The sequence below is a fragment of the Lynx canadensis genome, chromosome D3 (assembly GCF_007474595.2).
Source record: "Lynx canadensis isolate LIC74 chromosome D3, mLynCan4.pri.v2, whole genome shotgun sequence".
NCBI lineage: Eukaryota > Metazoa > Chordata > Mammalia > Carnivora > Felidae > Lynx > Lynx canadensis.
In genome coordinates this window covers 93,494,320-93,517,017 of record NC_044314.2, presented here as the reverse complement: position 1 = coordinate 93,517,017, position 22,698 = coordinate 93,494,320, and the positions used below count along the sequence as shown (strand labels likewise).

General features: G+C 50.7%; 1 protein-coding gene across 2 annotated transcripts; it reads right to left on the bottom strand.

Moving 5' to 3' along the window:
- Nucleotides 1-795: 795 nt before the first annotated feature.
- Nucleotides 796-14,617, bottom strand: ANHX (anomalous homeobox). Of its 2 annotated transcripts, XM_032595308.1 has the most exons (9): nt 14,369-14,617; nt 11,989-12,116; nt 9,775-9,898; nt 8,517-8,733; nt 7,938-8,058; nt 6,064-6,356; nt 3,026-3,173; nt 1,202-1,283; nt 796-939 (listed from the first exon to the last, which is right to left on the bottom strand). In XM_032595308.1, the coding sequence occupies exons 1-9, from the start codon at nt 14,615-14,617 to the stop codon at nt 853-855; spliced, it is 1,449 nt and encodes a 482-aa protein (XP_032451199.1). In that variant the 3' UTR covers nt 796-852. The 2 variants fall into 2 exon arrangements, with proteins under 2 accessions (XP_032451199.1, XP_030191546.1); XM_030335686.1 differs by lacking the exon at nt 6,064-6,356 and having other exon boundaries at nt 3,026-3,154.
- Nucleotides 14,618-22,698: the final 8,081 nt, after the last annotated feature.

The following is a 22,698-nucleotide window of genomic DNA, read 5'->3' as shown; positions in this document are numbered from 1 at the left end:
TGAAAGGGACAGGTGTCCAAGATGTAGTTAAGAGAGTAAAAGGGGGGGGGGGGTGCGCCTGGGTGGCTCAGTTGGTTGAGCGTCCTACTAGGCTCAGGTTGTGATCTCATGGTTGATGAGTTCGAGCCCCACGTCGGGCTCTGCGCTGACAGCTCCGAGCCTGGAGCCTGCTTAGGATTGTGTGTGTGTGTGTGTGTGTGTGTGTGTGTGTGTGTGCCCCTCCCCCACTCATGCTCTGTCTCAAAAATAAAATAAACATTAAAAAAATTTCTTGAAAAGAGTAAAAGGGGGAGTTCAGAACATTAAACTGTAATTTAATAGAACAGAACGTTTGTTTTACAAACAAAATGATTTACAACCTCAGGGGGAAATGTACCGTCGCATCTTGCCTGAGCCATCCCAACCACATAACCCTCTGAAGAAGCCCCCCCAAGATATAGATATGTCAGAACACTGCCCATGCCCCACTAACCAACTTAACTGGGTAAAGTGTGGCCTCGTCATTACAGCAAAAAATTCTCCTCTTGCTCTGGAAAGGCCTTCCCTGCCCAGAACCTGCCCAGGAGCTTGAGGTCACAATTTCTCGCTGCCTGAGTGAAACAGACCCCTCTAACTTCTGGGCTCAAGAGAATTCTCGAGTGCTATGCTTCCTCCAATACAGTGAGCTGCCAGCCAACCAAACTATGAAACATGGCAGGGGGCTAACTGGCCCCCAATGCTTCTCACTGGAACCCCCTAAGGAACTCTGGGGTCCTTTTTTCAGTCGGAATAAAGCTCTGCAACGTGTGTTGAATGGCTGGATGTCCACATCTGCTCCCCAGGGCACTGGCTGGATACCCCAAAGGATATCTCTCAACCCAGGCTACCCCCTGAAAGCTCAAGGAGCATCCGGGCTCCCCAGAAGGCATCGCTAGAGGCCTGGCCATCGGGCCACTGCACCTGGAAAGCCAACACAGTGTTACGCACAGAAGCACCTTCTGCCTGGCTCCACCTTCCCACCCAGGCACCCCTACCCTGGGACCCACCCTCTCTGGACTGTGGGAAACACTAGCCCATGGCACCCGGCTCCCATTCAATTGACTCCAGCCTTGAGGCATCCCCACCCCTCGTTCCATTTGTCTGCTTTATTCACTCCAAAGGCATGACCTGAGAATCCAAGAATTCAAAGGGAAACCCATGGTACCTGGTAGTAGGGTCTCACCTGGCTGGAGGGCAAGGGCTGGCTCAGGTCCAGAGCAGACATAGGGCTGGAGAAAGAGGGGTCCGGAGCCAACTCCAGGGGGCTGGAAAAGAGACGATGTCAGGACAAGCTCTGAATCAATGGGGCGCCAGGTCACTACATGCCCTGACCGCTCTCTGCACATAAGCAGCCCTTCCAGGTGCTGGATGCTCTTCAGGAACACTGTCCTCTCATAGGGCCCTCCGGTGTGCAGGTGCCACAGAGGCTTGTGTGACACCTCAAGTAGGGGGCTTGGGTGAGCCAGAGAGCACTTCAGGGCAGGCTCACAGAGAAGGGCCGGCAAGTGGAAACCCGAAGGAAGGGTCAAGAAGGGGCAGGCCTGGGGTGTGAAGGAGACAAGAGGCCATTAGGACCAGGCTGGGAGAGCAGGGAAGATGACGGGTGCAGCCACTCGGGACAACAGTCTGGTAGTTCCCTAAACTGGCAGACGCACACCTACACAGCCATTCTGTGTACACACCCCAGAGACGTGAAGGCAAACACGTTATGTCCAGGAATGCTCAAAGCAACCCAACCCAGGGACTCAGCAATGACTACAAACCGGTGATGGATCAAAAAACCATGGTCCAGCCACATGAAGGACCAGAACTCACAAATAAAGGGGGATGGATTGCTGATGCACTCAGCAACAGGGGGAAAATCTCAAAGTACTCAGGCCGAGTGAAAGGCGCCAGACCCCTCGCCCCACCCAAATTTAAAATTTTAGATGTCATTTACATGGAATTCTAGAAAATGCAGATAAAGAAAGCAGATCCATGGTCCTGGGGGTGTCAGGGTTAGAAGCAGGTGGGAGTGCTCTGTACGGCTCAGCAGTTATAGCTTCGTGGTGGATACGTAAGTCGCACTCAGAAAACAACCATCTGTACCATCTAAACATGTTGCTTTAATGAATGCCACTTATGCCCCAATGAATTTGCTTTTAAAGAAGGAATCAAAGTCATCAGATCAGAGCAATGATGGGCTGGGCCTTGGGAGTCCAAGGCTGATACAGCCAGTGGGGAGACCAAGCAAACCACAAAGGTACCCAGTGGGGGCATTTTCTCCATCACGGTTCCTGGTCACGAGTGAAAAAGTGAGTCCATCTGCATAGTCTGCATTTTCTCACCATCTGCTGTTTCAGCAAGAAAATTAGTGACTTAAAGAACTGCTCCCCTTCTTTCTCACACATTGCACTGTAGTTCTGCCCGTACTGGGCACCTGGCTTTCAGCTCCCAGACTGGGGAGACTGTGAACCCTGGGGACCTGGTCCTGGTGACCCCTATCATAGATCCACCAAAGGACCCCCAACTTCTCACACTCTTCCATCCCTCTTCTCTACCGCTAGATTCTCCTGGCCTGTTGTCCTGGGTCCCACGGCCAAAATCCATAGCACCTAGGCTGTTCATGGCTCTCCCAAGCACCTCTGAAACTACGGTTTGGAATATAAAATCCATCTTGATGCTGCTCAAAAACTCAGACAACCTCTGTCTAGGGAAAAGAAAATGCCCAAAAAGAGGCTGCTGGGGCCCAGGGTGATCTTGGAGAAGACACAAACCATGAGCACTGTCCACAACACAGACCTCATGTCTGCTCTGATATTTCTAGGTGTTCTTTTGTCTCAGGGAAAAACTACCCTCTTCTTCTGGTAGATGCAGGGTGGGAAGAATGTTGTTTTTCTTCCAGAAACCCATAAGGAAAGGACTCAATCTGCACATCTGAGGTCACAAGTCTGTATGTAAACCAGACAATACCTTACCCACGGCCGGAGAAAATGTTGCTTGAGCCCCATGGCTCTGCGTGCCTCACCTCTGGGTCAGGATGAATTCAGGAGGCTGTGGCGGGGGCTGTGTCACCTGGAAGCCGCCAGCCTGTTGTTCTTCTTGACCACCGCCAGTGCCCGGACCTTCCTCCAGGTACATGCTCTGCGGATTGCCAACAGGTGGGTCAGCGAATCCTACACAGAAACAAATTCCACAACCCAGTGCTGGGAGAAGAGAACACAGCCCACAAGCGGTACAATCAAGACCTCCATGGAGAGAAGCAGCATCCAACCTGGCAGGCCTCAAGCCTCAGCCTCCCTTGCCGAGGAAGGAACAGTCATGACTGTTGATCTCAATGGCCTCTTTAGGCTTCAGAAACAAAGACAAAGTCCAATTTTGCAGACTTCAAGTTCTGCTTAATTAATCCAGACTTCGTGCCAGCCCCCAATGCCAAAGATTCAGCATCCAAATCTGCCCCCCACACACCCCTGCTGCATGAGCACAGGGAATGGGCAGTCCACTTCTCAGCTTATCTCGTGCTGGTCTATCAAAGGCTGAGCCACCAGCCCTTAGCTATTTTCATTTTCACCTTTTACCTGAGGTTTCACCATGATTTCAATGAGGTGCAAGGTGTCACGACCTTACCTGGCTCCTTCTCGCTACACTGAAGAGAGTTATCTCCATGTATCATTCAAGATAAGCCATGGTGAATCTGATCAATTCTGGGTCAACAAACATTCTGGAGCAAAGGAAGGGAAGGAGGAAGGTGCGTGTCTTCCCTGAGTCTACCAGGTGGTAAACATAGCATCGGAATCCCTGATCCCCGACTCAGAACAACAGGCCAGCCAGGCGGGGCTCACAGTCCTTTGTCTTGTCTGCCAGAGTGACGACCCAACCTGCCAGCCAGCTGCCCAGACAATCTCAAACCAAAGGAACTTTCCTGACAATTTGGTGTATGTATGATTTTACCTCCACTTTCCACTGTTTCCTCTTTTCTGTGGAACTTTAAAAGTACTCTGAGATACATTAAATACAGTTTAAGTGCTGATTTGAGCATTTCAGATTCAAACATAAAAGATCACTGGGTTAGATCTTCTTCCTCCAAGAGAAAAACAAGTAATAAGCTAAAAGCCCAGAACAAAGGGAGAGTCAGGGGAGGGATTATTAGTGGAAGGGAGATGTCCACAGTCTGCAGACCCAGGGCACAAGTACATCCTATGTTGGTAGGGCATCCGAAAGGAAGGTGGGGTATAGGTCAGGTCCTGAGAACCCTAAGGAGGTTGGAAGGGAGGGAGCAGTAAGGGAGAGCAGGGTAACATCCTGGTGCTCAGGCAGTCAGCAGGGAGGCTCACCAGTTCCTAGAGAACATCACCCCTCACATGTGCTGGACCTGGTGTGAAGACCAGCTCCCCTCGTCCCAGTGTGAAGTTGGCCTGTGACTGCCCCACTCCAGCCTTGTTGGTAAATTTGGACAGGCAAACGTAGGTCTCTGACAGTGGAAAAAAAACATGGACAGCAAGAAATGAGGGACCGATATGATCAAACTGAAAAGCTGCCTACAGAGCAATGAGTCTCCAGGGCCTTTCCTCTTTCTGACCCTCCCTCCTTCCCTATCCAAGGAAGGGCCAGAATCCACAGCCCCAATATTCCTGCCTTCAGACAACAAAACATATTTTTGAAACTTCTATTGAGAATACTCAGAAAAATCAAAGACACTGCATCTATAAAAAGTAATAGAATGTACGAAGAAGGGAAAATTCAAATAAAAAAAGAGCCTGGAATTCTCTTAACGCCTACCTGTCAAAATGGAATACTGAAAGACAGAGTTTAACACCTCCAAAGCACATACGATGAAAAAGAAAAGAAATGCAAGGAAAAAAGGTAAACATTTGGGAGACTGGTCCAGGATTTCCAACATCAGGATAAGATTTGTGCTCTAAAGAGAACTGAGAATGTGGAGGGAATAAATTATCAAAGAACATTGTCCAAAAAATAGCCAAACCTTAAAGAAGACATTATCTTCTCTAAATTGAAAGGCTTAACAGATAAGTGAATTAAAAAGACTCACACCTAAGACCATCATTGTGAAATTTCAGAACACCCAGACTTAAAAAACAAAACTCCAAGAAAGGAACGATACGTTGCAAAGAAGAAAATAAAATGAAATCACCAACATCAGATGCTAAAAACAATGATATAAATATATCTGTAAATATCTAAGGGTGGAGGAATATTTAAACTCAAAACTCCTTCCCTGACAAACTGTTAAGCAAATGCGAAGGCAGATTAAAGACAATTTCACAACATGTAAGGACTCAGAAAATTTATCTTGCAAGTACCCTTTCTTGCACAATTAATTGAAGATGTTCTCAAACATAACAAAGAAGTCAAGAAAGAAAGAACAAGACCTGCAATTCAGGAAACACCGATGCAAACCCAAGGAGACAATGAGAGGAGCACTCGGGATGGTGACCCCACACCAGGTCTAGGGAAACGTCACTGGGATGGAAACAGGAAGGAGGGCTCCAGCCATAACTCTTCAGAGGAGACACTCGGAAAGCTGGAAGAAGTTAAGAATGTGATAAAAACAGGTAATGTAAGAAAAAAGAAAAGGAATTACAAACTCCAGGAAATATGGATGTACCCATGGAAGACTAAGAAATTTAGGTGACAGGCAAATTAATGGTGCCAATATCTTCCTTACAAGGTGAGATGTCACAAGATGCTTTTGTATTTGGTAGACTAAACAATATGTAAATACATACTCTTTAGATAACAACGAAGAAGAAACTAAAGAAGTGATATTTCAATCATGAGATGCTGTAGGAGGTCCAATAAGCTCGACCATCTGCTGTTGCAGCAAGCGTTGACAGGTAAGTTAGGTGGACTAGAATGGGGAATGCAGGGTGGCAGATGTCTAATTAGTTTTAACTCTTTCCTCACTGTCTTACTATTAGTCATATGCACATTTTATTTTGCAAACTAGAAAAGTAGGAGAGTATTGGCCCTTCCCACAACCCCTCAAATGAGACCCAAGTACTCGTGGCATCTTGTGCAGAAGAGTGTGGCCTGGAATGGACCCACCTGTGGAGCTGGGCTCACCCAGAGCAGTAACGGACACAGCCACAGCTGCATCTGCAGGGCGCATCATGAAGTCCAACCCAGGCCCGTGAACCAGATGCCCGGTCTGGAAGGAAACTTCCCTGGAGGACGCCAGTGCAAGAGACATCAGCCACGACTCAGGGGCAGCCAGAGAAGGGTCTAGCATGTCACTGCCAGCAGCCAGAGGACAGACGCCAGGGCCTGGGCAGATGGCAGGGAGAGTGACAGGATCGTGGCCAGGCCCCTCCTGGTACATCTCACCACCCTGCAGAGACCTGGGGAAGACAGCAAACACCATCCCTTGGAAGGCAGAGACTCCCAGGAGGAGACTCCAGCCCAGTTTGGGAATCCAGGTTCCCGACTCGACCCAGCCACTGATGGCTGTGAGGCCCGCCACGTCCCTAATTACACTGCCTTCACTGTTCTACATGTAGCTGCTAGGGTTCTAGAACACTTAAAAAATACTATGACTGCAGCACCTGGGTGGATCAGTCCTTTGGTTGTCCGACCCTATATTTCAGCTCAGGTCAGGATCCCAGGGTCATGGGATCCAGCCCGGCGTTGGGCTCCGTGCTGAGCGTGGAGCCTGCTTGGGATTCTCAATGTCTCTTGACACCTGGGTGGCTCAGTCAGTTAAACATCTGACTTCAGCTCAGGTCACGATTTCGTGGTTCGTTGAGTTCGAGCCCTGCATCTAAACTGTCAGCGAGGAGCCTGCTTCCTGCTTGGGATCCTCTGTCTCCCTCTCTCTCTGCCCCTCCCCCACACTCGATCTCTCTCCCCGCCTCCCTCTCTCTCTCTCTCTCTCTCTCTCTCTCTCTCTGTCACTCACTGACTCATTCTCCTCCTTCCCCCATCCCTCTCCCTGCCCTCACTCTCTCTAAAAAACAAACAAACAAACATTACTGGAAACCTAAGATACATTAGCAGTTTCTTCAAAAGGAACTTCAATAAAGCACTATTCCACAACGATGAAAGCAAGATATGATTAGGAAGAACCTAACAGTTGAGTGCATAATGATGGTTGACCTTACAGGAATTACCGGGCAGTCAATAACAATCAGACTCCATGCGGCACAAACACTCACTATGTCTAAAATGGTACTCCTGGGTTTATGTTACCACTCCCCCCAACCCACCCCATAATCTCTGCAATAACCTGCAAGGCATGCCCTCTCCATTTCGCAGATGAGAAAAGCACGGCACTGAGAGGTCACAGGAACCTGCCTAAGTTCACACACCTGGGCAGTGCCAGCCTGCATGTGAAGGGCCAGGCACAGACAGTGTCATGAGAGATGCTGATGTCACGTGGGAAATGGAAAGTGTCCACATCTTGATGGTTACACAAGATGGGACCTGGCCCCTCGCTCAGACCTAGTCCTGCTGATGGCTGGCACTTTCCTTATGCTTACATCAGGTTCACGCCTCGTCCCAGGTGAGGGAGAGTGCTTGGACAGTGCCTAGTAGGCAGGAGGAACTCAAGAAATGTTAGCTGTTACTGACTCAATGAAATGCAAACAGTACAAAAATACTAGAAATAAAATGAAACAAGAGCTAGGGTTCACCTTTAGGAATAAGTCTGCATGTTTTTCTTTCCAAATCCGTTTTCCTCATTCTCCAATACATACATGAAGTCAGGCTGGAGCCCCGCTCCAGGGCGCAAGTGTGGGGTCCCTGACATGCATGGCTTCCTTACCAGTGGCTCTCCCATACCAGAATGGCAGAATCTCTGCAGTCACTGACCTGGTCCCACTGCTGGCCCCAGGATTCACATGCCTGCTCCAGGCCTGGTCACCCACCCAGGATGGGGAAACTCGATAGGGTGATGGTCCCATGGTCCCATGGGATGGCAGTACCTGGGAGGCAATGGCTTTGGCATAGTCTCATCTCCAGAAAAGTCCGGGGCCAGGGCCAGCGACTCCCACGGCCCTTGGGCGGTCTCTCTGGATTGTGCAGGCCCATTTTCCTCCTGTCCTGCTGAAAGCCAATCAGACAGGAAGGAGACTTGCTGATGCTCCCAGTCCCAGCCTCCTTCCCAGCAGGTTAAGAGCAGCCCTACTGGCTGAAAAAAAGGGGTCAACCACTGACTCAATACAATATCCTTTGTCCCTTAAATGTCTTTTGTCTGAAACCAATCCATAATTACAAACCCATGAACCCCTACATCATGGTGGCTGGCTCACTTCCCAATTCTTCTCGACTCCTGGCCCTGGACGCACCATAATCTCTAAATGCAAAACACCTGTGGCAGGCCCCACTTAGGGGCATCCTGACCCTCACCCTCAGGGATCTCACTAACCACAAGGTGACGTCCTCAAAGTGCAGACTGGGAGCGAAGGTGCTGTCCCTATAACCAGAGTGAACCTAACTAGGCTTAGCCCTAAACAAAGGGTGCCCCCAACCACGAGGAAGGGGGGAGCCCTGGAACCACTCACCTGGCCACTGAGGCCTGTCCACACACCCAGAGCCAAGGTGGGGGTGGTCTGAGGGCTGGGGGCGGTCCGGACCCCTCTCCCTCACACTGGGGTCCTCTACTGTGTCCTCCGGCGCTGGCTCCAGGCGCTGGAGAAGGGCCCTCTGGCGCCGCCGGTAATTGGCAAACCAGTTGTACACTTGCTCTACGGTCAGGCTCGTCTCCAAGGCCAGGTTCTCCTGCCCCAAAACAGCACAACCTCTAGGCCCTCCACCGTCCCCGGAGCAGCGGCGTGCACAAGGGCGACCCGACAACGCTTTCACCGAGGCGGCGAGCCGGAGCCCGGCCTCACTCTTGGAGAGCGGCAGCAGAGAAGCTGAGCCGCCTCAGAGCAGGAGGCCCGAGCCAGGCCATCTGCGCCGCCAGCACGTCCGGCAGCCCGGCCTCGTTCACCGCTGGCGCCGCAACGGCGGCCCCGCCAACGATAACCCAGAAACGCGGAGGGCTTGGACAAGGCCTGCCGGGCCGGAGCCTTCCGAAGCAGGGGGCAGCGACGGCCCGTGACCAACGCCTGTGACCCAGGACCCCGCAGAGCAACTCTTCTTGCGGCCACCGCTCGGCGCTCGGGAGAACCCAGGTTATGCGGCCGGCGCGGTGATCGCTGGGAGAGCACTACAGATTGGACAGGTAACATGGTGGGTGGAGCAAGCACCAGGAGTGCCCTTTTGATTGGACAAGCTCTAGAAGGGGCGGGGAGAAAGTAGGTGGAGCTAACACGGGAGCGCCCTGCCGATTGGACAGAGCAGAGAAGTGGGCGGAGAGAACAGGCCGGGATTTTGGAGCACTGGGAAACTCCCACTAGTCGTATCTCGCCTCTTTACCCCTAGCAACCTCACCCCACTCCACTCCGTCCCTCCAGTTTCCCGGGGCTACGTTGAGGATGGCGCCCTGCTGGCCCTGAGCTCCGCAAATACCTGCCTCCCTCAGGCTGGAAGCTCCACGACAGCAGTGGGGATATGATGACCCCACGTTTGAAAACTAGACCCTCCACGAGTGTACCCTGGATGGTCACGAGCTGCCAGCCAATGAGCTCCCGTCTCCAGGAAAGTTCTGAGAGAGGCGGAAGCCCCCAGCATCCGGGCAGACGGGCCACTGGGGAGGTCCGGAGGAGGAGAGGGTAAAGGTGTGAGTCATCTAAGGGTGGTGGCGTCGCCTAAGGTCGGGGGGGGGGGGGGGGGCTAAACGGGGGGCTGTCGAGCCTCGATCTCCTGGGTTCTTACCCGCTCAGCCTTGCTGGGGTTGGTGCTCACGCTCGAGGCAAAGTCGTGCAGCTTCCGGCGAACCTCTCTGGGAAAGTTTCGGCTCTTCAGGCCATCAGGGCAGAGGGAGAGGGGTGGTGGGTTTCTGGATAAAGACAGTGAAGTGGTGGTTACAGACACCCGTTCTCCTGGATGCACCTCGTGTGCTCTCAAACACTGCAACCCCAGACATCCTCTCATCTCACTGGCTGCTCCTCCTCTCTAAGCTGCAGAGTCCCAAGCGTCCATCCCCTGAAGAAGGGAGGGGCCCACATTTCACGGCACAACCTCAGAGGGGTGTCACCAGGGTTTCCACTACCGCTCACTGAGATGCCACAGCTGACCAATGGCTGGTAACTACTGAAAGTGGATGATGAAGACATTGAGGTGGGCTATGCTACTCTTTACGGTGTATATACACAAGTTTTTCCAAAAGGAAAAAGTGATATATAAACAAATACTACCTGTGGGGAACACCCAAGGTACCCAAACACCAAATGAACAAATCACCATGGATGTCAAAAATGCATCCCACACATACCAAATGGAGCTCGATCCTTTGCTCTCGAATCTTCCCCCAGTTCTGTGCATCTCAGTGAGAAACCATCATGTTCCAGTCAATCAGACCAAGAGCCCTGGAGTCCAGCTTTATTCTCTTTACCTCCTCCAACACATCTCACTCGTCAGCAAATCCTCCAAAATCTGCCCTGACACAACCTTTTCTACAATCACTCCCAAAGATTCCCAAGAACCTCTTGCCCCTGCTCCTGTACTAACCACCTTTAGGAGACCCTGCCACACTTAGGCAGCGTACCAACCATGATGGCTGTAACCCCAATATCATCCCCTCCTTACACATCTAGGGATTGCTGTCCCAGAGCTCAGGCCTCCAAGCCACGGCTTAGGTGAGCCTGCCTGCAACCTCCAACCCACAGCAAAGAACAAAGGCAGGATAGTCCTCTACTAAGCACATTTCCTGTCTAGTACTCCCCACTCTGACTATGGAATCCACAGTGTTTCCTCATCTACCACCCATTGTCCATACCCAACGTCAGCCCAGGAGAGTAGGGCCCAAGCATTACCCCCAGCACCTCCAATAGCACCCAGCAATCAGGGGCCCCTTCCAAATACTGCATACTGATCCCCAAATCATTTACTTCATTGCACTGGACTCTGGCAGGCCATTAGCACCTATATGGAGGGACATGACTGCTTTCCTGAAGACCCCAAGGCTGATTAACTGCTGGGTTTTGAGGGCATATCTCACTCTTTTGTGGGCACTGGGAAAATAATTCTCTCTGATCCAGAAGGAATCCATCTCTTCTTCCAGTAACCAGGCCAGTAACCAGGCCCTGTGGGACAGGAACCCCCTGTCACTTGGGCTGGCAGGAGCTCAGAGCGAGATCTGCAGCTCCTCCTGGTCAGAGAGGAACACGCAAGATGAAGAACAAAGGCTGTGCAGCCTCAGTGTCTCTCCTGGAAGCCTAGCTTTGCATCTCTCTCATGTGTAACCCTGGGCAAGTTGCTGACCTTTCTGTGCCTCAGTTTCCTCATCTGTGAATGGTGATGACAGTAATAATAATTAGCACTTGTAATGTTTACTTGGTGCTGAGGATGGGCCCAGCATCTCTCACGTGCCAGGCAATCTTCTAAGCACCACACGTATCTCCTCTAATGCTTGCATCACTCTCCTCTTTATTCTCCTTAAAATGTCCTGCAGCCCTAAGGGATGGCACTGAGATCCAGGCCATGGCACCTGCAGAGCCTGTCTGCGAGAATCAGATGACCTAAGACACAGGGCTGGAAATTTCCCAAGGGAGAAGAAGAGGAGAGGAAGAGAGTAAGATCAGGGTGCCCACCTGCTGCCCCCTTCTCTGCAGAGCCCTCCCCAGAAGGCAGCGTCTCCTGCCGCAACTAGAACTCTCTGCCTGGGTTCTGGAAAAGGCTCCCTCTCCTTACCCTGCAAGCATAAATGGGAATGCACCCCTCCCCCAGCTGCGCAGGTAGGTGGAGAGTGTGGCTCAGTGTGGGGCACAATGGCTGACGTAGAGCCTATGATCTTTTGACTACTACCGCTTCTTCTGACTTCTGCATTTATCTCCCTGCCTCTATTTCACCTCGGCCCCCCTGAGGTTTTAGAAGGCACAGCCCTCGGGAGTCCTAGGGAATAAGCACAAAGACAGACCAGCAGTATACCTCTTTCTGCAGCGGAACTTCTGCACTGGGGTCAGCACAGCCACGCCCAGCCGCTTCATGACCAGATGGTAGTGAATGTCGTTCCAGAGCTGGACCAGCTCCTGGCTGCCCCCGGGCACACGGCAACCCTGCCGAGAAAAGCCTGCTGAGACCTGGCTGCCCTGGCCCTGCCTGGAGCACTGCCATCTGACCCGACCTGATCCCTGAGAAGAGCTGCCTGTTGATGTGCCAAGCAATGAGGGCATGAACCCAGCACTCCAATCACCAGCAGGCTCTGTCCCTGGTGGCCCAGCCAGCCACTCAGGTCACGTCAGCCCTTCAACCCTCCCACACAACACATGAGGTGAACACAGCTCTCAGTCACTGCTTACAGATGAAGAGCAGGAAGCAAGGAGAACACAAATGACTGGCCTGGGGCCACACAACACGCAAGAGGCAGAGCCACAGTTAGAACCACATGGGGATTCCAAGGCTTGACCCACATCTTGCATGAAAGACCTTTCTCTCCCACCCAGCAGAGCTGGCCCCTCCAGTGCCCAGCGAGTGCATTCTGAGTCAAGTGGGATGAAGTCCTGGTCTGTGCCCCGTGACAGCTCACTAACCCAGTGGGACTTGATCACATAACCAGACTCTGGAGATGGCCAAGGATACCTGCGGTTGGCCTCCCCCAGAACCCAGCTGCTGTAGTCAGTGTGTGGGGTTCTTGCATTTAACTCCAATGTCCTCAGGACCATCTTGGTAAGGGAGGTGCTGACAATCATTTAGCTTTCTCTCCACAGCATCAGAAAAGCCCACTTTTCTGTGCTGTGACTTTCACTGGCCGAGGGCACAGCCGTCCAGGAATGTATATGGGAAACTTGCTACCTGCAGGATGTGGCCCTGGGCAGGAAACATCCTTTCTTGGCGTGGTGTCCCCATCCTCTCTCTCAGGTCTCAGCTATACATCACCTTCTCAGAGACCTTTCTGGACCATCCAGACTGTGTTTATAATCCCTCTATTGGGAGTTTTTCACTACTGGTGTCACTCACACATTTCATCACTGAAATGCCTTAACAGACACTATTACAACTCTGTGTTTTCCCTTGTTTGTTTACCAGATCCATTTTGACAGATTTGGAAAAACTTAGCCCCTCTTACTTACAGGTGTTATGTTCCGTGCCGTGGGTCCTGTAACAAGCAGAACCAAGGCAGCCCCTCTCTTATGGGGCCTGCAGTGCAGCAAGGGAAGGCAGACAAAATGAATACCAACAAATAATTCTTCTAATTAGGAACTGAGGAAGGAGCTATAGGGTGAACAAGATTCTCCACTGGAGAATAAAGTGGGCACTGCTTAGACAGGGTGACATCGACAGCAGAAACCAGAGAAGAAGAAAGACACCAGGCACACAAAGAGCCAGGCTCCGGCCTCTGGCACAGGCGAGAACACATGCAAAGGTCCCGAGACACAGAAAGATCTCAGGAGTTGTAGGGACAGCAGGAAGCAGCATGGCTACATGAAGGAAGCAGGGGGAGAGTCCAAAAGAGAGACTAAAAAGCAGGCAATCTCAGATGGCAGGCTCCTGAGCCACCTGCAGACTCATGCAGACCACGGCCCATCTGCAGTTTTCAAACTCCCTGTGGCTGCTACAGGAACAAATCAAGGGGACAGGAGGGGACATTAGGGGAGCAACCAGGAGGACCCCACACAGCCTGTGGCAGAAGGAGTGGAAACGGAAAGAACTGGAAAGAAGTGAGGATTTCCAAGGTAAACTCAGCATGAACCAGGCATGAACTGTATCTGGGGGTGAAAGAGGGAAAAGGATGCCTCCAAATCCCTTACATGAAGCCCTTCGAGCCAGATGTACTTTGGAATTCAGAATGTCTCAGATTTTAGGGAGTAACACAGGCATATGCTCCGTAATATGCACCACCCTAGTGTCATCTGGGGCAGGCAGCACGTTAGAATCAAACATACCGGTATTTAGGCAGCAGAATGCACCACGGTCACATTAAGTGGCTACAGACCATAAATGGCTTCACCTCGGTGCAGGTCAGGTCACATCAATGCCAAATGAGTCAGCATCCAAGTATCACCGGAGGAGTGACAACGATACTTTCGGTTTGCGTTCTCGACTGCACACCTGTGGCTCAAGGACCGAAAGCCTGGCTCTGTTTGACCGTCTCACCCCCTGGGAGCCCCGCTCCCCGAGCCAGGACCACCACTCAGAATGGATCTCATAAAGGGACAGCGTTGGCTCAGATTACAAGGTAGCTAGAATCTGTGAAGCAGAGTGGACCATCCTGGCTCCGTTTACAAAAAAATCTCCCCACATCTCCGCTGTGTTCGGGACGGTGGTGGCCATTGAACCTCTCTGCGCCCCCCTCACAGATCCATCCTACCTCCAGCACCCGGCAGGCAGCCTGGTGCTGCTCTTGCTGGTCCAGCACCCGGGCACACACGAAGGCCACGTCCGCATTGTCCAAGAGGTGCAGGCGGAGCTGACTGTCCAACACGGCTGTGACCAAGGGCTGCGCCTGGGCGGGGTCATCCTGGAGGTCTCGGCACAGCCTGCCTGCAAGAGTCACCAGCTCCGCCAGGGGTGGCCCAGCGCCCCCACTCTCCCTCAGCAGCTTCAGGAAGCTCTGCATCCCACGTTGGGTCGGCCCCTCTGCGAACAACACAACAGTCGTCATGATGGCCACATGCCCGCTGCACCTCAATCCTCAACTCTGCGAGGCCCCTCTAGCCACAGGCATTTTTAACATGGTTATGAGAGCTCCCCAGGGGAAGGCAGAGGGGTGTAGATGCCGGCTAGTTTCCTTTCTTTAGTCCTTTGCTGTGCACTAGGTACTGTCACTGCGATGGCGCATCTCATGCCCGCGAACCTTTTGTCTTTGTCCCGTCCACAGGCCCCACCCTGGTCTTCTCCTATCTCCTCCTCTCTGTGTCCCCCACATTCTTCATTTTCTTTTGAATTTTATTTTAGAGAGGGAGGGAGAGAGACCACATGTATGAGCACGGGAAAGGGGCAGAGAGAGAGAATCCCAAACAGGCTCCACACAGCACAGAGCCCGACACAGGGCTGGATCCCACAATCCCGGGATCATGACCTGAAGTCAGACACTCAACCGACTGAGCCCCCGAGGTGCCCCTCCCCTGCTTTCTTATACACAGAAGGTAATGGTGGGGTTTTTTCCCCCTCCGTTTCTGACCTCAATCAGGGCACGGACCATGTGTGTTGGGGTCATTAGAGTTCCCCGTATCTGTGCAATGGATGCCAAGGCCTCTTGAAGCAGTAAGGAGGTACCCTGGGCCAGGGGCTGGGCAGACACTGCTTACACTCTACAAAGAGGAGCCATGGGACCTTCCAGAGGCAGGACTAGCACCATCTGCTTTTTATTTTGATTTTGAAAACAACAACAAAAAAAAGCCAACATATTTGAAAAACACAAAGTTTTAAATATTGTCCTAATCCCACACGTTAAACATATACACAAAGGAGCGAACATCTGCAAGGCCTCCCTGTGCCCAGTCCATCTACTCCGCAACCTCCCCCCGTCGCCCCCCCCACACACACACAGGTAAGCTATGGCAAGTTGGATCGGAAGGCTTTGTGAATTTTCTTTTTTATAAAAATCTCCATATACATACAGCAGTTTTACCAACAGAGACAGATTGCTCGTGATTAATCTCCTGGTCCATATGAACGGACCTGTCAAGTGGCCCACGACGGTAGGGGCCAGGCTTCTTTCCACATCTCTCCACTCCTGGACACTTAGGCAGCATGACAACCCTAACACCTTGGGCTCAGGATTACTCTTCTACCGAACAGACTCACGTAAGCAAGGTTAAAGGGGAGCGCTATGTGGCAGCTGTGTTTTCTGTAGATGCCACCAAACCGCTTTCCACAAATGTGGTGACGACGTGCGTGCCCAGAACTGCAGCCAACAGGCCTGTGTGCGCGCTCCCTGAAGGAGGGTCTAGCAGCAGTTTCTAGTTCTTTCGGCCCAGCACCGCCTCTTGGGTCCTCCTGGCGCCTGGGGCCGCCCACTAGGGGGAAGAGCTCTACGCCACGGCTTCGGGCTTCACCAGATCCTACCTTGGAGCCCAGTGTTTCTCCCCATCGCGAAGGGCAGTAGGCCTCGGATCCCGCGTCCCCCCAGGGAGCCGAGGCTCCGGGGCTTCGGCAGGGACGGTAAGGGGAGGGCTCCTCTCAAGACCCCAGGTTCTTCCGGCGCAAACCCCCGCCCTCCCCTCCCCGCACCGGCTCTAGGAAGAGAGGACAGGAGGCTAAGGGCCAGGCTCCTGCAGGCGGGACCTCGGGCTTCAAGAACAAAGTGTCTTCCTGGGGGGTACCTCCAGGGGACACTGAGGGGACCCGGCCCCGGGCAGGGATGGAGGGGACCCGGGGGGCTGTGGCTCTGCCAGGTGCCCAGACCTGGGCACCCTCCCCGAAGCCTGGCTGAGGCCGCACCCCCACCCCGTACCTTTCGGGGCGTGCTGCTCCCCCGCAAAGGCCGCGATTGCTGCCCAGCGCCCCCACTCTCGGCGCCGCAGGGCCGGCGCAGCGCCCCCCCCCCCCCAGGCAGGCCGCCCGCCCGGCCGCCCCTCCGCCGGGACTCACCGCGCCCGGCCGTCCGCGCCCCACTTCCGCTCCAGCGCACGTGCTCTGCCCACAGGTCCGCGGAAGGCGCGGCTGCGACAAAGTATCGAGGCCGCGGCCAATCCGCGCGAGGGCTCCGCCCGACGACCGCGGGCCTCTGGGCCTGCGCCCCTGCGTGAAGGAGGTCTCCCCTGAGTTCGTGCGGGTTCTCGGTTGGGGGAGGGGGGCGCCGACAAGTTCTGGGGGCCTTGGGCGTTCTGGAAGAACTAGGACTTTCTGGGGGATCACAGGGGCAGTGAAGCCTGGCTCTGCGCGTCCTCAGACGCAGGAAGGAGCGGGACCAGGGTCTTGGGGGTCGTGGGCTGTAGAGAGCCCTGCTCGGCGGTGTAGGGGAAAGGCGCCAGGATCCTCGTGCCCCTGCGGCGGGAGCAGGAGAAAGCTGTGACCTTTGACTGACCCCCACACCAGGCACCCCGTGGCGGAGCCAAAGCCCAGCTGAGGGCGCAGTTCTTGGGGCAGACATTCCCCTCCCGCATCCCCACCCTGACCCCTGCTGGAGGAGGGCACCTTTCAAATCCAGACCCCCCCAGGAGATGAGGTCGAGACAGAGGTCCCTGTAGAGGGTGCGGGGTCTGCGGCGCAGTGAGGGACTCCTGTAGCCGGGCTCCAAGAGCGGCCACCGGGGACAGCCCCTTGCGCCTCCGACCCCGGGATCTCCTGCCGACCTCAACCCAGAGACCTTCCGACCTAGGATGGCCCCGGGCGGGTCATCTAACATTCTCTGACGCCAAAGCTTAAAAGCTTATGCAAAAGACTTTGGCGGGAACATAAACATTTCAGCGTTTGATCGAGTGAAAATCTGGAAACAACCCAAGTGTCTGGTGAAAGATTTGCTAAACAAATCACACTTCAGAAAGAGAACGGGCTCCTGGTAGGTTATTAGTAATTCTGCTGCAGAAGAATGTATATCGGCCTGACCCTGTCATGATACATTGTACAATAAAAAAGGGGTGTTACAAGACAGAGTGAGATGAGCCGATTTGAAAGGTACAAGCATAGAATGATATAGGCCACGTTGTTAAACTCTGCTTGAACGTAGGCATGGAATTACTATTCTACTTCATTATTTTTATTAGGCGTTTTAATTTTCTTTTTACTTACCACGTTTTCTATTTTTTATAAAAAGAAGAGTCTATATTTCCATTTTTAAGGTTCTTTTCAAGGAATGGGAAGAGAAAACAACAGGGTTGTAGGAAGCAGTCCTGACTGACCAAGTACAGATGACCTTTGAACAAAAGGGGGTAAATTACAGGGTCTAAAGGCACCTGAGTGGCTAGGTCAGTTGAGCAGCAAACTCTTGATTTCGGCCCAGGTCATGATTCCAGGGTGGTGGGATGCAGCCCAGCATGGGCTCCAAGGTGAGCATAAAGCCTGCTTAAGATTTTCTCTCTCCCCCGTCCTCCTTCCCCACTCACGTGTGCTCTCTCTCTTCTCTCTCTCTCTCTCTCTCTCTCTCTCAAATAAAGAAACAAATAAATAACTATACAAGTCCATTTATACCTGGATTTTAAAAAAGCAAATACAGTACCTTAAATATATTTTCTCTTCCATATGATTTTCTTAATAATACTTCTAAGAATACAATATAAAATACATATAACATATAAAATATATGTTAATTAGCTATGTCATCAGTAAGGCTTCTGGCCAACAGTAGCTTATTAGTAGTTAAGATTTGGGGAAGTTGAAGTGATGGGGTTCTTGAGCAAACAGCCAAGAAAGAATTCTTGAGACGTCTTTGGTGCAAAAAGGTGATTTTATTAAAGCACAGGAGAGGACCCATGGACAGAAAGTTGCACTGGGGTTGTGAGGAGTGACTGATTATATACTTTTAAGTGAGGGTTAGGGATAGCGTAAGACTCTGCGGAATTTGGAAGCAAGGCTTTCGGGACCTTGAGGGGCGAGCTGCTGTTAAGATGAGGTTACTTTTAGTCTTTGATAAAACAAGAACATTGAGGAAGTAAGGCAGCCATGAGTTCCTCGAGGAAGGTGACGCTCTGCGTATTTCAGGTGTCTGTCATTGGGCTGCAAGCTGCAAGGAGATTTAATTTATGCTACATTTCTCTTGCCTTTGTTTCCCTCATCAAAAGCTCATACATGGATTTCCAACTGCATGTGGCTGGTGTCCCTAACCCCACGTGTTCAAGAGTCAACTGTATAGTGAGGCTGGAGCATCCCTGATATGGGTGAACACAGGGGGAATTAGGGATTTGCTACAGCATACCCTCGCATTTACAGTGAAATCTTGCTGTTAGTGCTGTTAGTCTTTTTCTCTAGGACCCACTAGATGCTCAATGAAAATATTCCTGATTGCTCTCCAATGAATTAAAAAGTCAATGGAGGGGTGCCTGGGTGGCTCAGTCGGTTGAGCTTCCGACTTCGGCTCAGGTCATGATCTCACAGTCTGTGAGTTCAAGCCCCGCGTCGGGCTCTGTGCTGACAGCTCAGAGCCTGGAGCCTGCTTCAGATTCTGTGTCTCCCTCTCTCTGACCCTCCCCTTTCGTGCTCTGTCTCTCTCTGTCTCAAATAAACATTAAAAAAATTTTTTTTAATTTTAAAAAAGTCAGTGGAACCTAAAATGTAAATCTACATTATTGAATTAAATTCAAATGTAATTCAACAAATTACACGATCCTAATTCACTAAAAAACATCAGTTACTTTTTTTGGTTGCCATTTGCTGAACACTCAGTATGTCCCAAGGAAGATATTATTATATGAGCCTCCCACCCCCACACCCGAACTAAGACTATGTTCCCTTGTTACTGATCAGGAAATAGGTCCAGTGAATATTAAAACACCTTCCAGAGGTCCTGCACCAATAACAGACAAGGAAACTTCTGTTCTTAACTTCAGCACATAACTATTTCTAAGCTTTCTAAATCGGGACAAACACTTCATAAGCTGCACTTTTAATAGAGGTTTGATCTCCCAACAAAAGATAGTGCCAAAATGTGGCTGACCTGTGCCCATTGTAAATAAGGACTGCCTCTCTTCCATGCTTTCTAATGTAGATGAAATCATTAGCACATAACACATTCTAAAGAATACTACTCCTTCCAGATTTTCTGTTCTCTCCAAGACACAGGCTACCTGGGGTGGACTCTCAGTTCAATTACTTGACAACTATATGAACTCGGCCAAATTATTGGTCATCTGCACGTTCTTTCATCTTTGGTAATATGGAGATAATAACAGAACCCTTCATGGGATTGAGATAATTAGTCAATATTCAAAAAGTGCTGTCTTCATCATCATCATTTTGTTTCTTATGTATACTATTTATTTTTAACACATTTAAAATCTGGCAAGGTAGTTTCCTGCATATTACTTTTGCTTTTTAGAAAATCTCTGGTGGGGCACTTCACCAGCTCAGTTGGAGGAACATATGACTTGATCTTGGGGTCATGGGTTTGAGGTCCCACACTGGACATGGAGACTTGGGGAAAACCCTGCGGGGAAAAAAGTTTTTGGTGATTCATGCACTTTCCCGTCATGATTCGTTGAACACAATTTTTAAAATCCCTGATCCACAGAAGGCTGGGAGGCAATCTAGATCAGCCTGCTAGGAACCTCTGCTTCACCCTGAAGCCCTCTTCTCTGCAGGGAATATCACCTTCATTACCATGGGTTCCCCTGAGGGGATTCAGGTCCCATTTCTCACTGCCTTCTCAGTGGTCCCAGGGTAAGTACCTCTCGGGAGATCTGTTAGATTTTTTCATGTCTGTTTGCATATTAGATGGTTTGTAGCTGTTGGAGACCAGTCCTTTGGACCCCTTCACTGCGTTCGCACAACTATAGCGAGCTGGTCTCCTGGGAAACATCCTAGGAAGAAGATGCCTGACAGAAAAGAGAGATAGGGGACTTGATGTCCTGGGTAAAATTCTGTAAAGGACTGAGGGAACATAAACAAGAGCTTAAGAGTGGTCATGGAAGTAGGCAGATGTGGATGGGGGACAGGCAACAGGAAAGCAGGACCTCAACTTAAAGCACCGTCCCAGAGGGCATTAGAAATGGCTCCCTGTTCTGCTATGACAGAAACAGTTCAGACTAGCAGCGCTGCTAGAGGGTTGAACCCTTTTCTTTCACAAACTTGATGAGTCTGACAAGATGCACCTCTACATGAAGATCTTCTGATGGGTCAAAGCATTGCAGTGTCCTCTTCTGGGTCATGGTCCAGCACCCCACTCCCAACACCACGATGGCATGCCTCCTTCATGACTCTGGGTTCCAGCTTTAGGGCAATGACTCAGCAGGTGGGGAGACCAACACTCCCTGGAGTCTAGATCTGTAAGTTTTGGGACCTGTTACAGATGCCCACCCAAGAGGGTAACTCACTGGTGTATAGTTACAGAACTGGTAGAAGGGTTGAGGTTAACTCACATCCATCTGATTACAAAGTATGTGGATTTCTTTCTGACATGAACCACTGCCTGTTGGACACAGGCTTTCTGCCACGAGTATGCCCCCTGGGAGCAGAGGGATGTGATGTCTACCAAGCTTACTGAGATGGAGGGTGGGAGAGAAGGAGGGGAGTGTCCGTGTAACCTGCATTCTATCATTACTCAGCAAACTTTCTGATGCTTCTCATACTGCAGGCCTATGCTGGGCACTGACATCAGAAATGAATGTGTATTCCTGCACCTGAGGAATCCATCCCCTCAAAAAAGAGTTGTTGATTGCCTACCCTGAGTAGAGCAGGAAGGAAAAAATGATTTGTGTATTTTTGTTGTTGAAAAACAGGTATAAAAAGATGTTTAACCAAAAGCATTTGCTTAAATTAGCTTAATATTACATGTAAATAGTTGAATGAAAATATAAGTGCAAAACCATGAAAATACATTTTGCCATGGTGAAAATTCTTAATGATTTTGATTCTGTGTTTTTTCTATTGAGAAATGACTTCCATGAAGTGCACAAATCTCAAGGGTATACCTCTGATTTTTTTAATATATGTATATACTTGTGCCGCCATGTCTCCAGCACACTGTGGGGTCTCCTGTGCTCATTTCCAGTCACTATCCCCCCAGAGTAACCACTTTTCTGACTTAAGTCTGCACAGATCAGCCTTGCCTGTTTTTGTACTTCACATAAATAGAAAACCAACACCCAAATCAAGATAGGGCATACTTTAGCATGCTAACAGGCATCATTGGTGCCCATTGGCACCATTGGCATCATTGGGTCAGTATATCCCAAAGACAGTCACCGTTTTGGCTTCCATTGCCACAGGTAAGTTTTGCCTTTTCTTAAACTTCATATAAGTGAAATTGTATAGTATATATTCCTTTGAGTTTGGCTTCTTTTACTTCACAATGTTTTAAGATTCATCCATGCTGTTGCATGTATCAATAGTTCATTACTTCTTTTTTTTTTTTTTTAATTTTTTTTTTCAACGTTTATTTATTTTTGGGACAGAGAGAGACAGAGTATGAACGGGGGAGGGGCAGAGAGAGAGGGAGACACAGAATCGGAAACAGGCTCCAGGCTCTGAGCCATCAGCCCAGAGCCCGATGCGGGGCTCGAACTCACGGACCGCGAGATCATGACCTGGCTGAAGTCGGACGCTCAACCAACTGCGCCACCCAGGCGCCCCAATAGTTCATTACTTCTTACTGTGGTGTAGAATTCTGTGGTTTCATTATACCACAAACTGTTTCTCCCTTCAACTGTTGGAATTTTAAGTGTTTGCAGTTCATATATTATCGATGAGATGCCACAAACATTCTTGTGACATTTCAGAGTGAACACATGCGCTCATTTCCCTTGGGTATACAACCAGGAGAAGAAAAGCTGAGTTATCTTATAGGCGTATGTTTAGTCTTGGAAGAAACTGCCCAACCATTTTCCAAAGAAGCTGTACACATGTACCTTCCCACCAGCTAGGTATGAGGCCAGTTTTTCCACTTCCTTGCCAATACTTGTTGGATGTTGTGAGTCTGATCTATTCTGGAGGGTGTGTGGTGAAATACCACCGCAGTTTGTATTCCCTAATGACTAATGGGGATGAGCATACGTGATGTGCATATGTCTATTTGGTTATCTTTTTGTGACATGCTCAAGTTCT

Coding starts and splice junctions, on each gene's coding strand:
- ANHX (XM_032595308.1), bottom strand. CDS start 14,617: ATGCAGAGCTTCCTGAAGCTGCTGAGGGAGAGTGGGGGCGCTGGGCCA. Junction 3,174..6,063: donor GGGTGAGCCCAGCTCCACAG/GTGGGTCCATTC, acceptor GTTTCTGTGTAG/GATTCGCTGACCCACCTGTT. Junction 940..1,201: donor AGCCCTTGCCCTCCAGCCAG/GTGAGACCCTAC, acceptor TTGGCTTTCCAG/GTGCAGTGGCCCGATGGCCA.